Source organism: Phoca vitulina, unplaced genomic scaffold, assembly GCF_004348235.1.
Source record: "Phoca vitulina isolate PV1807 unplaced genomic scaffold, GSC_HSeal_1.0 scaffold68, whole genome shotgun sequence".
Classification (NCBI taxonomy): Eukaryota; Metazoa; Chordata; class Mammalia; order Carnivora; family Phocidae; genus Phoca; species Phoca vitulina.
This window is the reverse complement of record NW_022589771.1, coordinates 6,098,028-6,114,986: the sequence shown is the minus strand read 5'-3', so window position 1 is coordinate 6,114,986 and position 16,959 is coordinate 6,098,028. Positions and strand designations below refer to the sequence as shown.

The 16,959-nt window shown below is 46.5% G+C and overlaps 1 protein-coding gene across 5 annotated transcripts in view; it reads right to left on the bottom strand.

The window, feature by feature from the left end:
• Positions 1-16,959, bottom strand: part of PKNOX1 (PBX/knotted 1 homeobox 1) — a 56,065-nt gene that overhangs the window by 21,370 nt on the left and 17,736 nt on the right. For 3 of the 5 annotated variants that reach the window (XM_032392522.1, XM_032392524.1, XM_032392525.1), the window contains 4 exons: positions 7,140-7,208; positions 5,484-5,591; positions 2,438-2,565; positions 41-212 (listed from right to left, as the gene is read on the bottom strand). In XM_032392522.1, coding sequence (XP_032248413.1) covers positions 41-212; positions 2,438-2,565; positions 5,484-5,534 — 351 coding nt within the window. In that variant the 5' untranslated portion in view covers positions 5,535-5,591; positions 7,140-7,208. The other 2 variants (XM_032392523.1, XM_032392526.1) reach the window with 2 other exon arrangements.

Genomic DNA, 16,959 nt, shown 5'->3' with positions numbered 1-16,959 from the left:
TTAAATTGGGGGAAAAAAATAAAACATTTCTTGTACTTACTAAATTGTCAGTTTCCGGATCTTCACAAAAGAAGGGTTTTCCTTCCTTCTCTTGCTTCCTTACAAAATTTTCAATATCTACATCAAAACTGGCAGAAGTTGTGCCTTCTGAGCCCTGCGTAGATTGTTCACATTTTTCAAACAACAAAGCTAATAATGGAAACAGTGGATGCCTGCAGGAAAAAAATTTTAAAATGTATGTCCTACATTTGCACGAGAATATTTTAGTACGTATGTCTGCATTCGTTTATATAACAGCTTTGTTGAGATATCGTTCACATACTACAGTTTATCCCCTTCAAAGTGTACAATGCAATGGTTCTACTCTGTTCACAGAGTGGTGCAACCATCCCCAAGGTCAATCTTACAGCATCTTCGTCATCCCCCAAAGAAACCCTGCAGCCATCAGCTGTCACTGCCCATCTTCTCCCAAACCCCAGCCCCAGGCCACCACTACCGACTTCCTGTCTCTATAGATTTGCTAGGGTTCTAGACATCTAAACGGAATTATACAATACGTGGCCTTTGGCATCTAGCTTCTTTCACTTAGCACGGTGTTTTCCAGGCTCATCAATGTTGTAACACGTATCACTACTTCGTTCCTTTTTGTGGCTGAATAATATTCCATGGTATGGAGAGACCAGTTTTATAGTTTTAAAATTTACATTTAGATCTATACTTTGTTTTGAGTAAACTTTTTTTTTTTTTAAGATTTTATTTATTTATTTGAGAGAGAGAGAGAGCACAAGAGGGAGGGAAAAGCAGGCTCTCCACTGAGCAGGGAGCCCGACGTGGAGCTCGATCCCAAGACCCCGGGATCATGACCTGAGCCGATGGCAGATGCTTAACTGACGGAGCCACTCAGGTGCCCCTTGAGTAAACTCCTGTATAAAACGTGAGATTAGGTCAAAGATCTTCTTTCAGCATATGAATGTCTAATTCTTCCAACACCATTTTTTGGAAAGTCTACCTCTACTCCACTGAATCGTTTGCACCTTTGTCAAAGATCAAATAAATAAGGTATTTGTATAGGACAAAAGTGATCCTGATCCTATCCCTTCACCACCGTCACCACATTCTCATTACCATAATGCCATGGTATGTCTCAAAAATCCAACTTTATTCTTTTTCAACACTGTTTCAGCTGGTCTAGTTATTTTGCCTTCCATATAAAATCTAGAATTAACGTGTCTATATGTACAAAACTGTCCTAGGGCTTTATTTGGAATTATGCTAAATCTACAGGTTGATTTTAGGAGAAAGGACATCTTTACTAAGTTGAGTCTTCCAATCCATGAGCATGGTATGTGTCACCATTTATTTAGGTTTTCTTTGATTGCTTGCATCAGCATTTTATAATTTTTCAGCATAAAGTTTCTGCGTTTTGTTAGATTTATACCTAAATTTTTTGGAGCTCTTGTAAATGGTATTGTCTTTTTAAATTTTCAGCTTCCAATTGTGTATTACTCATATAGAAATGGGATTGGTTTCTGTGTGTTGCCCCTGTAATGTGTGACCTTATTAAACTCACCCAGTTCTGGAAGGTTTTTGGTTGAGTCTTTGGGATTTTCTATATAAACAATCATGTCGTTTGTGCACAGAGCCAGTTTTATTTCTTCCTTTCTAATCTGGTATGCCTTTTCTTCCTTTCTCTTGCCTTAACCGCACTGGCTAGGACTTCCATTACAGTACTGAACAAGAGGAGTCAGAGCGTACGTCTCTGCCGTGTGCCCAGTCTTAGAGGAAAACAGTCTTTGGCCATTAAATACGATGAGAACTACAGACTTTTTGATGTTGCCCTTCATCAGGTTAGGAAAGTTTCCCTCCATTACCACTTTGCTGACAGTTTTTAATCATAATTAGCTGTTGATTTTTGTCAAATGCTTTTCTGTGTCACTTAGTATGATCATGTTGTGCATCTCACTGGTTGATCTTTTGACTAACGAATCAGTTTGAGTTCTTGGGATAAACTCCACTTGGTCAGTGTGTGTTATTCTTTTTATATGTTGCTGGATTTAATATTTTATTAATGATTTTTATGTTTAAGTTCATGAGGCACACTGGTGTATACTTTTTTTTTTGTATTGTCTTTGTCTGGCTTTAGTATCAGAGTGATGTGTTGGGAGGCATTCCCTCTTCCTTTACTGGATTCTCCAGTAAAACTACCTGGGCCTGAAGATTTCTTTTTGCGAGGTTGACTAAAATGTCCATTTATATTCCAAAACTTTTTTTTAAGGTATTAGGAATAATATCTTAATTTGACAAACTTCTCACCCCCGTGGTTATCACATCAAACCTTACTACTCTGCCTAGCTAATAGGTCTAGCATTCCATTTAACAAGGTTCTCTATTCCTGTCATTCCTGTTAAAACCCACATGCGTCACATCTCATCGCTACCTATAAATGGCCTGCTTGTCGGCATCCATTGGCGTCTGGGACCCCACGGGTGGGGGGCTCACTCCTTCCACATCAGGTTCAGAGCAGTTGGGATCTTGCTCCGTTTTTAACTCTGTTACTACTTGCATCTGTGAAAGGAGGAGAGAATTCTGGTTACTAAACACAAAATAAACTGCTACTAAGTACTCTATTCTCAAACGGAAACAGAAATGCAACAGGAGTGGTAAATTGCTAGATAGCTGGATGACTGGCAGTAATACATAAAAAACACTACCAACAAAATTCCTTTGAATTTAATACGTTTTGAAAACGGCTAAAACAAAGGTCAAATTTCCAAATCATCTTGAAAACTGTGAGGACCGGTATCCGTGAAATGCTTATGATTTTCAAAAACGCACTACTACACGGCGCTGAAGGGAAGCGGCACGTAAATCACCTTTCCACTGTCTCTGCCCGCTCTAGGTGCTCACGCTGAGTAAGAGAAGTGCACACGAGTAGTTAAAACTCTTATCTTGTCACAAAAACAACTCAGACCCTATATTCTAAATTCTCCCCTATCTACTCTTACATTTCAGGAATACATAAGCTATCCAAATTTTGAGAAAAAGTCACTGTATTCAGAAGGCAAAGACCAGCTGTGTTTAAAGAAATAGTATTAAACATAAGAGGAAGCCTTAAAGATATTATAAATTGCTTTCAACTAGCTATTTGGTTTGTAACTTAGGTGAAAAGTATTTAAATCCTTAAGCATAAAGAATTCAGTTTACAGAAAGAAATCCCAAAATGCTGCAGGAACCTTGTAATTATCCGTGAGCAGATCGCCAGCCCCCTCAGCTTCTTCAGGACCACCCCTCGCTGCCAGGACTCCGTCCTCAAGGAAGCAGCCCGGTGGGGGCCCTCAGGGAAGGGGCTTATTCCCACGCAGCGGGGGAGAGCCAGCGTCCTGCCACGAACCCGGCACCTGACAGCCAGGGCTGGTCACAGGCCCCAGGGGCTGTGTCGCAGGGGAGACCCTGGCGCCGCACTTGCCTCTCGGTGGTCCAGGTAGGCAGGGACGCCTCTGTGCTGCTGCCTTTAGATGGTGCAGTGGGCCCGGGAGAGGGCTTCCCTCTCTCTCTCTCTCTCTTAAAAAAAACAAAACACTAAAGCAACTAACTAAAGGCCAATCAAACACAACTTTCTGGTAGGAAATCTGACAGTATGTATAAAAAAGCCTTAAAAGATTTATTTCAGGTTTTTATTTTTTTTTTAAGATTTTATTTATTTATTTGACAGAGACACAGCGAGAGAGGGAACACAAGCAGGGGGAGTGGGAGAGGGAGAAGCAGACCTCCCTTGGAGCAGGGAGCCTGATGCGGGGCTTGATCCCAGGACCCTGGGATGCTGACCTGAGCCGAAGGCAGCCGCCTAACGACTGAGCCACCCAGGCACCTATTTCAGGTTTAAAAAAAAAAAAATGAGTGTGGAAGAAAGAGAAACCTAAATGTTGGAGACATGGCCAAGGAAATTGGGCATATCTATACTGTAGGATAGGAAATGTTTAAAATAATGTTCACCAAGAGTTTTCCACGTCAAGGGAAAAGCGAGGCTCCTTCCCTCCCTGTGACTAGCACTGCGCAGGACACGGCCACCTCAGTCACCTCCAGGCACAGACCTGCTGGAGGAGGCGACTCCCGGCAGGATCTGCCAGCAGGGCATCAGGGGGACCAGTGGAGGAAGGACAGGAGGCAGGTGACAAGTGGGGAGGGACCAGGCTGGGAAGTCTTCACAGGAAGCGATGGAAGCAAAGACCTGCAGGACCAGAGGGCCCTGGCCAAGCTGCTCCTTGAGGCAAGAGCCAAGGGAAGAGCCAGGGCCAGGGCCGCAGGGCAGGGATGCCCAGAAGTGGGGTGCAGAGGTGAGGACAAGGGCAATGCAGGGTCCTCAAGGCAGGGCTCAGCAGGTGGAGAGAGGGACAACACTAGCTTTGCATTTTAGAAACAAAATCACTTGGAAATATCCAAGGACTTCCAGGTGCAGAGAGCACCCCCATGCCTCAATTCCCCTAAGAAGCTAAGACGCTTAAACAAACAGCCAACAACAACAACAACAACAAGCCAACAAAAACAAAGTCTGTGCAACAGGAACCAAAGCAGGAATGCACAGAACTGACCACCAAGGAAAGACACAACAGAAGAGGGAGGGGGCCTCAGGTCCCAGGCGCCACCTGCAACTTCACTGAGGCAGGGCTGTGACCTCATTCGGGCCAGTCCCCCCAGCCTTGTTGTGACCCAGCTCACTTCGAGTAGGGAGAAAAGGGGCCTCTGGGCCTTCTTCTACCACCTCCTGACTACAGGAAGCAGGAAGCAGACTGGAAGGTCTTCAACGAAATAAGCTCCAGGGCTCCACAGTCAGAGGGGGACTGGACCCCATTCTGAACACAAAGAACACCCCAAGACCTCAGGTGTCCCAAGAGAGGCTGCCCAGGCCTCGGCTGAGCTTCTCCCATCCCTGCCTCCCCAGTTCCTTCAGGGCACAGAACCCGAAACACCCAGACCTTCAACCGCAGCTGCAAGGAACACCAAGTCCACGGACAGTGGGAGGGCAGGCAAGAGGCTGTCCGGGCATGGCCACACAACAGGAGCGGACAGCACAGCAACGATGCTGCCCAGACAAACGGGACAGGCCCCCCGCCGCTCACGCCTGGGGAGGGGAAACACCGTGGTTCCCACTCAGGTCAGCAACCGGTCATCCAGCTTTCCTCAACACCCAGCTTTTCTTTAAAAGCAACAACACTCATTAGCACGGACATCAAAAATGGAAATTCCCAATGAACCATGACTTAGGGGAGTCACAATTACTGGCAACTTGGTATCACTGGAAGAAATGATTTGAATAACTCTATAGCGAGCCTTTCTAGCACCAGCACATGATCAATGCATCATATCCTTAAAATTGAGCCTGCAACCTCACGAAACTGAATTATAAATATACAAAGCATCGGTCGTGTTTCAGTACCCGATCCATGGACTGTATTTAGAATGTGGAATAAAGCTCAGGCGCTCACTTGTTGCCCATCTTGATAGCTGTCTATGCTTAATGTCTGTGTAGCCATCATGGTTAATGAGTTTTATAATAAAACATCACATCATCTTGAGTCAAAAGCAAATGGTGTCTGGGGAAACAAAAGCAGAAAAGCGTCAGTTAATAACTGCAGAGCATTTTTGGTCCCTTTATTCCCCAGCATCCATATACTTTTTTAAAATGCGTTTTTTCACACGGAGAGGAAAGAAGCACTCTACTACGTCATAAGCCAACCCCCTCAGCCTGATCCTGCTCACTTGGTGGCCCCGAGTTTCCATGTGCTCCAGGCCTGGACTCGTTCTCACAGTTTTCACCCACCCGGATGCATTCCCTCTAATAACTGTCTACACGTGCAGGACACCGTGCCGGGCCCGGGGCTGCGACAGGGAGTCGGCGAGGGCCAGGGGACCAGGCCACACAGAAGGGGTGCATCAGGCAGCCGCTGCACAGACTGAGGGCGGGCTGTGGGGACAGAGCGGGAGCCAGAGGCCCCCCCAGCTGTGCGATGGGGCAGCCCTTCTGGGAAGAGACCTGGCGACTGTGAGGTCGGGGAGACTGGATGGAAGACAGGAATGACAAAGGGCACTCTCCTAACATCTGTATGTAGGAGCAGATGGAAATAATGGTTCATTTACTTGATGACAAGGCAAAGCTTCAAAGTAAGACTAATTCGAGTGGGGGCTACGCCGAGCCCCCCCATGAACACCGGCAATGTGGCACGGGAACTGGTCAAGGGCAGTTATGCCACTCGTTCGGCACTGGCTGGACCACTGAAGGTCACCAGGGGAAGTAATGCTTTGGGAGACCGTGTTCAGTGGGAGAAATCCAGTCCAAGACTAGCGAGTCGGGAAAGGAGCGAGAAGCCTGTCCCGATGCCCAGCCCACTACCAGCAGCAGTGGCTGCAAAAGCCAGCCCAGTTCCCACGTGCTTCAGCATCTTAACCCACTCAGTGCTCGCACCCTCCCTGAAGGCAGGTTCTCCCGGGGGGGCCACTCTACCCTGAGGAGTCTGAGTAACAGGGCCAAGACCGCAGAGCTGGCCAGGCTGCCAGGGAGTCCAGGGCCTCCCACCTGCCCAGGGAGCCAGCATGAGGTGGGGGCTAACATGACCTTGTGAAAAGCCAAGGGGCAAATGAGGTTACCCTCCTTCCTTCAGCAAATGCTCACGCCTCAAGTACCATCCTGTGCCCTGGGGGAGCATGGGCTCTGGCGGAGACAGCCACCAACCCGTCACCACGCACACAGGGTGTCGGGGAGGTGGTAGGTACCAACAGGTCACCTTGCACACGGGTGTCAGGAGGCGATAAGATGAGGACAACCAGGCAGGGACAGAGAAGACTGGGGGAGGGTCAGTAAAAGTGCCTGCGGGAGACACTCGGAGGCAGGAGGACCAGAAGGAGCCACAGTGTGGTGTGTGAGACGGACAGCTGGTGTGGCTGGGCAGACTGGTGAAGGAGAAGGGGAAGGTAAGGGAGCAGGATGCACAGGACCGGGTCCCACAGACTCTCACGGGCCACGGTCCCCCCTGTCTTGGGGGCACAGGGAACCATGGGAGGGTCTGAGCAGAAGGGGGCCGTGACAGGGGCACAAGGACAGGTGTGCGGCCACGGACAGGCAGGGGGCCGGGCAGGGTTCCCACCTGAGCAACCAGCAGAGCAGAGCCGCATGTTCCGAAATGGAGCAGACGGAGAGGAGCAGGTTCTGTGGCCTGGGAGGAGAAAGCAAGAGTCGGGACAGTTTAGGTTTGAGATGCTTCTCACACAAATTCCGAACAAACGAGACTGTGACAGAAATGCAAACTCGGTGACCATCAGGGTGTGGCTGGTGCAAGGAGAGGGTTGAACGGTGTCCTCCGGGAGATCGCCAAATCCCAGCCCCTCATCCTTGCAAATGGGACCTTCTCTAGAAAAAGGGTCTTTACGCAGGTAATTATGTGAAGGGTCTTAAGATGAGATTATCCTGGATTTAGGGGAGGCCCTAAATCCAATGACTGGTGTCCCTTAAGAGTGGGGAGAGGAAGATCTGAGACATACAGAGGGGAACGCCATGTGAAGACAGAAGCCAAGACTGGGCTGATGTTGCCACAAGCCAAGAACGCCTGGATCCACCAGGAGCTGAAAGAGATTCCAGGCTGATTTCAGGTTCTGGCCACCAGAGTCACAAGTTTCGTCCACCCGGTTTGTGGGCCTTTGTTCCGGCAGCTCCAGGACACTGAGTCAGTATGTAGAGCCTCCAGCTTGGGTGAGGCCCCCGGAGAGAGGGGGTAGACCACACGAGAGTCAGGAGGTCGGGACATCTCGGACACCCTGCGCAGAATGGGGAGCGGCAGTTGGCAGGACAAGAATAGAACCAAGTGGTGCCGCTGACGCCAGCGGAGGAGGCGGATGGACGAGGGGACGTCAGCCACGTCACCGCAGCTGACCACGGCCATGGGGACCTGCAGGGGTGTGTCCGTGTGCTGGGGAGAGGAAGGGCCTGACTGGAGTGGGCAGGACAGAACGGCAGGACGTGGCCAGCCCAAGGCTAGGAAGTGAACTCATGTGGACTCATTACTCAAGTTGCCCTCTCTGCCCCTGGCACCCCCAACCCTGAGATGGACTCAAACCTGTCACTGACCACCTCCCAGTGGTCTTTGCCTTGACCAAAAGCTGGCCGTCCTCCTAGCATCTTGCCTTCCCCTCCACCCCAGGGCAGTGACTCCAACCAGGACGCCCCCCCAACCTTGATCACAGTAGGGGCTCATGTGAACCTCTGGTCTTACCCTCCTCCCCTCCACCGTCCACCTTTCAGAAATGCAAATCTGGTGAAAACCCCCCTGCAGGTCAAGTCCATGGGCGGCAGCACCCCGGCCAGCCCTCCCCGACTCAGAGCTGTGCCAACAGTCAGAGGGCACCATGCTATTCCCTCCCCAGCCCGGCGCTCCCCCAGCCTGCCAGTTCTGCTGGAACACTCTGGCCTTCTCTGGGCCTGGCCAGCTCGCGAATATGCCTCATCATCCACATGGCTGTCCCCAGAGTCTGCCCCGCGGCTCGCCCACACCTGGTGTGCGCATCTCTCCCGGGGCCTCACGTCCAGCCCGTGCTTAGGGCTGCGGTACCTCGTGGTTTCCCTCCACGCTACGCATTCCTTAAGGGCCAAGGACCCTGTCCTGCTGTGGCCCCGACGACCAGCACCATCTCTGATCATGACGTACAGGGTTGACCATCGACCGCATGGTCTGGACGCCTGGCTCACCCCAGCTCTGCCTGCCCCGGTGCCCACATCAACGGGCTGCGCTCTCAGCCTCGTCTAATCTCTGTCACTGTCACTTTCGTGGCTGCTGGCACAAAAACTCCCGCGGCCGGGCTACGCCTGAGTCAACCCCGGTCTGCAGAGAGCAGGGCAGCCACCGGTTCGCAATGCCAGTGACTGTTGAACCAGAAGAACAGCAGAGGCTTTGTGGGAGGATCCAAGTCCCCAGTCCCCGTGTCACCCATCAGTCAATGGAAAGCCACCCTCTCTCAGTGAACATCTGCAGAACAGGCAGATGGAAAAGTAACTCCCTGATTTCTCAGCTTTACTTTCTCGGCCATGGAGACCTCGGGCCAGTGCATCTGTGCAGGGGGCTGCTTCCACATGTTTTATCTAACCCCACACAAATGCAGCAGGGGGGTGCAAGCGCCGCCTTCCAGAGCAGGCACGCCAGACCAGGAGACTTGCCCAGAAAGTGATGGGGCCAACGCAGGACCTGGCTCTGGGTGGCCAGGGGCTCATTTTCTCAGAGCTGCACAGTGGAAATGGAGGCTTCCCTCCATCAGCCATCTGAAAGTCTGAGACTATTCAGAGCGGAAAAGAAAATATTTTATAAAACTTCCATTTAAAGAATAGCTAAACTAAGGAAAAAAGACATGTCCCTCCCCTAGCTGTGCCGGCCGTGGGAGCCAAGCCCTGAGCTACCTCTGTTAACTCCACTGACGTACACCTTCCAGGATACGGCCCAACGCCGGATCTGACTCTACAGCGGACAGTTCTAGATCAAAACCATGCCGGCCCAGAAATACCCGTGTCAGAAGTCTGCATCTACTCATTTATTGGTGTCAGAACTTACACCGGCTTTCATGCAGTTATGCTAATTCCAAATAGCGGCAACTGAAGAGAAATGAGCAGGGCCCTGCGTGAGCTCCATCTGGAGGGTCTCCTCTCCTGGGTAAACCCTGCCACGTGTGCAGGTGGCCATGTGGCCCTCACTGCCTTGCCCACAGGGACTTAGGCACAGGAAGTGGGGCCGATCCAGAGGCCCCGAGTCTCCTGCACTAACCCACTATTCTAGAATCGATGTGATGTTCAACCACAAAGCAAAGCCCATAGGAGACGAGGCGGTACCGCATCCACCCGTATCCCTCCCCACGCGCATCAGCAGTGCCCTGTGTTCAACTCTGAAACCATTCTTCCTCATGTGACAGGAAGAGGCTTCACTTCATTTAGGCACGACGTCACAAACACACCTGATACGTGAGACACTCTTGGCAAGAACACCTACCAAGAGCCTCCTGCAACAATCCAGTGACTCAGATTTTAAAAGTAACTTCCTTGGGTTTTTTGTTTGTTTAGTTAAAGGATAGATAGGCAGATTTCTAAGATTGGGAAAGATGGGGACGCCTGGGTGGCTCCGTCAGTGAGGCGTCTGCCTTCGGCTTGGGTCCCGGGGTCCTGGGATCGAGCCCCGCATCGGGCTCCCTGCTCGGCGGGGAGCCTGCTTCTCCCTCTCCCTCTGCCTGCCGCTCCCCTGCCTGTGCTCTCTCTGTGTCAAATAAATAAAATCTTTTTTAAAAATGTCCATACTACGCAAAGCAATCTACACATTTAGTGCAATCCCTATCAAATTCCAACAGCATTTTTCATAGAACTAGAAAAAACAAGCCTAAAATTTGTATGGAACCACAAAAGAATCGCCATTCTTTTTTTTTTTTTTTTTTAAGATTTTATTTATTTGACAGAGAGAGACACAGCGAGAGAGGGAACACAAGCAGGGGGAGTGGGAGAGGGAGAAGCAGGCTTCCCGTGGAGCAGGGAGCCCGATGCGGGGCTCGATCCCAGGACCCTGGGATCATGACCTGAGCTGAAGGCAGACGCTTAACGACTGAGCCACCCAGGCGCCCCAAGAATTGCCAAGGCATTCCTGAAAAAGAAAAGCAAAGCTGGAGGCATCACAATTCTGGACTTCAAGCTCCTTACAAAGCTGTAGTCATCAAGACAGTACGGTACTGGCACAAAAATAGACACACAGCTCAATAGAACAGAAGAGAAAACCCAGAAAAGAACCCATAACTCTATGGTCAATTAATCTTCAACCAAGCAGGAGAAAACATCCCATGGAAAAAAGACAGTCTCTTCAACAAATGGTGTTGGGAAAACTGGTCAGCTACATGCAAAAGAATGAAACTGGACCTCTTTCTTACACCATACACAAAAATAAATTCAAAATGGGTTAAAGACCTAAATGTGAAACCTGAAACCATAAAAACCCCAGAAGAGAGTACAGGCAGTAATTTCTGTGATATCTGCCATAACAATGTGTTTCTAGATGTGTCTCCTGAGGCAAGGGACACAAAAGCAAAATTAAACTATTGGGATTCCATCAAAAAAAAAAAAGCTTCTTCACAGCAAAAAAAACAATCAACAAAACCAAAAGACAACCTACAGAATGGGAGAAGATACTTGCAAATGACATACCTGAAAAAGGGTTATTATCTGAAATAGTTAAAGAACTTATAAAACTCAACACCCAAAACCAAACACTCCAATTAAAAACTGGGAAGACAAGAATAGACATTTCTCCAAAGAAGACATCCAAATGGCCAACAGACACACTCATCATCAGGGAAATGCAAATCAAAACCACAATGAGATACCACCTCACACCTGTCACAATGGCTAAAATCAATAACACAAGAAACGAAGATGTTGGCGAGGATGCAGAGAAACCCTCGTGCATTGCTGGTGGGAATGCAAGCTGGTGCAGCCACTCTGGAGAACAGTGAGGTTCCTCAAAAAGTTAAAAACAGAGCTACCCTACAATCCAGCAAACACACCACTGGGTATTTTACAAAAACACTAATTCAAGAGGAGTCAAGATGGAGGAGGAGTAGGGGACCCTAATTTCGTCTGGTTTTCAGCTAGATAGTTATCAAATCATTCTGAACACCTGCAAAATCAACCGGAGATCTGAGAAAAGAATTGCTGCAATTCTACGAATAGAAAAGCGACCACTTTTTGCAAGGTAGAAAGTGCAGAGACATGAATCCAAGGCGATATATCGGAAGATAAACCATAGGAGGAGGGAGCCTCCGTAAGCAGCTATGGGAAAGTGTAAGCAGTGGAACGCAAAATTGTAACTTTTAGAAGTCTGCCTGAAAGGCACTCAACGGGGCCAAGCAGGCCAGAATCCCAGGTGGGACGGCGTGGTCTCAGGGTCCCCGGGGTCACAAAAAGAACGGGGGTGCCCAAGGGTGGCAGAGTGCCCAGGCATCGGAGCAGAAATCGACTGTGATCAGCGAGACCAGGCGCCAGCTTTCTGCTTGGTGTTGCCATAAACTGAGAACCGCTGCAGGGTCGGGTAACCACTTTCCAAGCAGGGACCCAGCAAGCAGCAGAACCAGGGTGAGACACCCCCCTCCCTGGCCCAGGAGGAGCGACGTGGGTGCACACCACAGGAGTCTGCAGTTTGGAGACTCCAGACGGGGTCACGTGCCTGAGATAAAAACTCTCGGTCACAGGCTGGGTAAACACAGGAGAATGACTGACTGCTTTTCTGTGGGGGCTTGTGAAGAGTGGGGGGTGTGAATTTCAGCTCCAGGGCTGGAGATCGGGGTGCCACCACTTTCATCCCCCACATGGCTCTGGAGCCGCTTATATGAGCCAGGCATCCTGTAAGCGGGGTACAACTCTGCCAGAGCAAAGACACCTGACAATCAGCGTAACAGGCCCCTCTCCCAGAAGATCAGCAGAACTTCAGGCTATACCAAGTTTACCGATCATACAGAACTGCAAGACTCCAGCTCTTGGAGAAAACAGTATATAGCATTCGTGGCTTTTTCTTTAGTCTTTCAGTTTTATATTTTATTTCCTTTTTAGCTATTTTCTTATATTATCAATTCTTTTTTTTAAGTCTTTTTAATTTTCATTTTTACATTTACATTCCATATGTATTTTTCATTTCTGGCTTCCTTTCATTGTATTCAATTTTATTTTTGTATATATATAAGTTTTCCTTTCCTATTTTGAGATCTAGTTTATTGTTTTGTTCAACTTCTTGTTTGATTCTTTTTTTTTTTTTTTTTTGGTTTCTTTTCTCTTCTGATTTGTTTAGTGTGTATTTTTCTGGTGTCATAGTTGCTATTTCTGTATTTTCTCTCTCTTTCATCTATTCTTTTCTGGACATAATGACAAGACAGAAGAACTCACCCCAAAAGAGAGAATAAGAGGCAGTACTCACTGCCAAGGATTTAGTCAATATGGATATTAATAAAATGTCAGAGGTAGAATTCAGAATAACAATTATAAAGATACTAGCTGGGCTTGAAAAAAGCATAGAAGACACTAGAGAATATCTTACTGGAGAAATAAAAGAACTAAAATCTAATCAGGTAAAAATGAAAAAGGCTATTACTGAGATGCAATCAAAAGTGGAGGCTCTGCTAGGATAAATGAGGCAGAAGAGAGTTAATGATATAGAAGACAAAATGATGGAGAATAAGGAAGCTGAGGAAAAGAGAGAAACAGCTGAGGAAAAGAGAGATAAACAACTACTGGATCACGAGGGAAGGATTCGAAAGATCAGTGATTCCATAAAGTGAAACAACAGTAGAATAATTGGGGTCCCAGAGGAAGAGGAAAGAAAGAGTTGGGTAGAAGGATTATTTGAACAAATTATAGCTGAGAACTTCCCTAATCTGGCAAAGGAAACAGGCATTCAAGTCCAGGAGGCACAGAGAACCATCTCCCCCCTCAAAAATCAATAAAAACAGGTCTACACCTCCACATATAATAGTGAAGCTTGCCATAATAGTGAACCTTGCAAATTTCAGAGATAAAGAGAAAATCCTGAAAGCAGCTCAGGACAAGAGGTCCTTAACCTACATGGCTAGAAACATAAGGTTGGCAGCAGACCAGTCCACAGAGACCTGGCAGGACAGGAACGGCATGATATATTTAGGGTGATAAATGAGAAAAATATGCAGCCAAGAATACTTTATCCAGCTAGGATGACATTCAGAATAGAAAGAGAGATAGAGAGCTTCCAGGACAAACAGAAACTAAAAGAATTTGTGATCACTAAACCAGATCTGCAAGAAATATTAAAGGGGATCCTTTGAGTGAAGAGAGAGCCCAAAAGTAACAAAGACCAGAAAGGAACAGAGTCGATATACAGAAACAGTGACTTCACAGGTAATACAAGGGTACTAAGTTCATATCTTTCAATAATTACTCTGAATGTAAATGGGCTAAATGCTCCAATCAAAGGACACAGGGTATCAGTTTGGATAAAAAAAAACAAGACCCATCGATATGCTGTCTGCAAAGATGCCTCCAGATTGAAAGTGAGGGGGTGGAAAACCATTTACCATGCTAATGGACATCAAAAGAAAGCTGGGGTAGCAATCCTTATATCAGAGAAATTAGATTTTAAACCAAAAACCGTAATAAGAGATGAGGAAGGACACTACATCATAATGAAAGGGTCTATCCAACAAGAAGATCTAACAATTGTAAATATTTATGCCCCTAACATGGGAGCAGCCAATTATATAAACCAATTAATAACAAAATTAAAGAAACTCATTGATAATAATACAATAATAAGGGGACTTCAGCACCCCACTCACAGCAATGGACAGATCATTAAGCAGAAGACCCAGGGCCAGATGGCTTCCCAGGGGAATTCTACCAAACATTTAAAGAAGAATTAATACCTATTCTTCTGAAGCTGTTTCAAAAAAACAGAAATGGAAAGAAAACTTCCAAACTCATACTATGAGGCCAGCATTACCTTGTTCCCAAAACCAGACAAAGAACCCACCAAAAAGGAGAATTACAGACCAATATCCCTGATAAACATGGATGCAAAAATTCTCACCGAAATACTAACCAATAGGATCCAACAGTACATTAAAAGGATTATTCACCAAGACCAAGTGGGATTTATTCCTGGGCTGCAAGTGTAGTTCAACGTCTGAATCGGAAAAGAAGTCAAACTCTCACTCTTTGCAGATAACATGATACTCTATGTGGAAAACCCAAAAGACTCCACCACAAAACTGCTAGAACTCAAAGGAATTCAGCAAAGGGCAGGATACAGAATCAATGCAGAGAAATCAGTTGCATTTCTACACACTATAGATACACTAACAATGAGACAGAAGAAAGAGAAATTAAGTTATCAATCCCATCTATAATTGCACCAAAAACCATAAGATACCTAGGAATAAACCTAACCAAAGAGGTAAAGGAAGGATCTGTACTCTGAGAACTATAAAACACTTATGAAAGAAGTTGAGGAAGACAGAAGGAGATGGAAAAACATTCCATGCTCATGGACTGGAAGGAGAAATACTGTTAAAAGTCTATGCTACCCAGAGCAATCTATACATTCAATGCAATCCCTATCAAACTACCATCAATATTTTTTCACAGAGCTGGAACCAAATAATCCTAAAATTTGTATGGAACCAAAGAGACCCCGAATAGCCAAAGGGAAGTTGAAAAAGAAAACCAATACTGGTGGCATCACAATTCCGGACTTCAAGCTCTATTACAAAGCTGTCATCATCAAGACAGTATGGTGCTGGCACAAAATACAGACACATAGATCAATGGAACAGAACAGAAAACCCAGAAATGGACCCTCACCTCTATGGTCAACTAATTTTTGACAAAACAGAAAAGAATATCCAATGGAAAGAAGACAGTCTCTTCAATAAATGGTGCTGGGAAAATTGGACAGCCACATGCAGAAGAATGAAACTGGACCATTCCCTTACACCATACACAAAAATAAACTCAAAATGGATGAAAGACCTAAATGTGAGATAGGAAACCATCAAAATCCTAGAGAACACAGGCAGCAACCTCTTTGACCTCAGCCACAGCAACTTCTACTTTTTTTAATTTAAATTCAATTAATTAACATATAATGTATTATTTGTTTCTGGGATACGTCTGTGAATCATCAGTCTTATATAATATCCAGTGCTCATTACAACAATACCCTCCCCAATGTCCATCACCCAGTTACCCCATCCCCCCCGCCCTCCTCCCCTCCAGCAACTTCTTGCTAGACACGCCTTCAAAGGCAAGGGAAACAAAAGCAAAAATGAACTATTGGGACTTCATCAAGATAAAAAGCTTTTGCTCAGCAAAGGAAACAGTCAACAAAACCAAAAGACAACCTACAGAATGGGAGAAGATACCTACAAATGTCTTACCGGATAAAAGGCTAGTATCCAAAATCTATAAAGAACTTACCAAACTCAACACCCAAAACAAATAATCCAGTCAAGAATTGGGCAGAAGACATGAACAGACATTTCTCCAAAGAAGACATACAAATGGCCAACAGACACATGAAAAAATGCTCCACATCATTTGGCATCAGGGAAATACAAATCAAAACCACAATGAGATACCACCTCACACCAGTCAGAATGGCTAAAACAAACAAGTCAAGAAACAACAGATGTTGGCGAGGTTGTGGAGAAAGGGGAACCCTCTTACACTGTTGGTGGGAATGCAAGCTGGTGCGGCCACTCTGGAGAACAGTATGGAGGATCCTCAAAAGTTGAAAACAGAGCTACCCTATGACCCAGCAATTGGTCGGTATTTACCCCAAAGATACAAATGTAGTGATCCAAAGGGGCACCTGCACCCCGATGTTTATAGCAGCAATGTCCACAATAGCCAAACTGTGGAAAGAGCCCAGATGCCCATCAACACGAATGGATAAAGAAGATGTGGTTCATATATACAAGGAAATACTACTCAGCCATCAAAAATATGAAGTCTTGCATTCACAACAATGTGGATGGAACTAGAGGGTATTATGCTAAGCGAAATAAGTCAATCAGAGAAAGACAATTATCATACGATCTAACTCATATGTGAAATTTAAGAAACAAAACAGAGGAGCATAGAGGAAGGGGGGGGAAATAAAACAAGAAGAAATCAGAGAGGGAGACAAACCATAAGAGACTCTTAATCATAGGAAACAAACTGAGGGTTGCTGGAGGGGAGGGGGGTGGGGGGATGGGGTAACTGGGTGACGGGCATCAAGGAGGGCACGTGATGTAATGAGCACTGGGTGTTATATACAACTGATGAATCACTAAACTCTACCTCTGAAACTAATAATACAGTATGTATTAATTGAAGTTAAATTTAAAAAAAAGTAAAACGAAAAATTTTTAAAAACCCACTAATTTGAA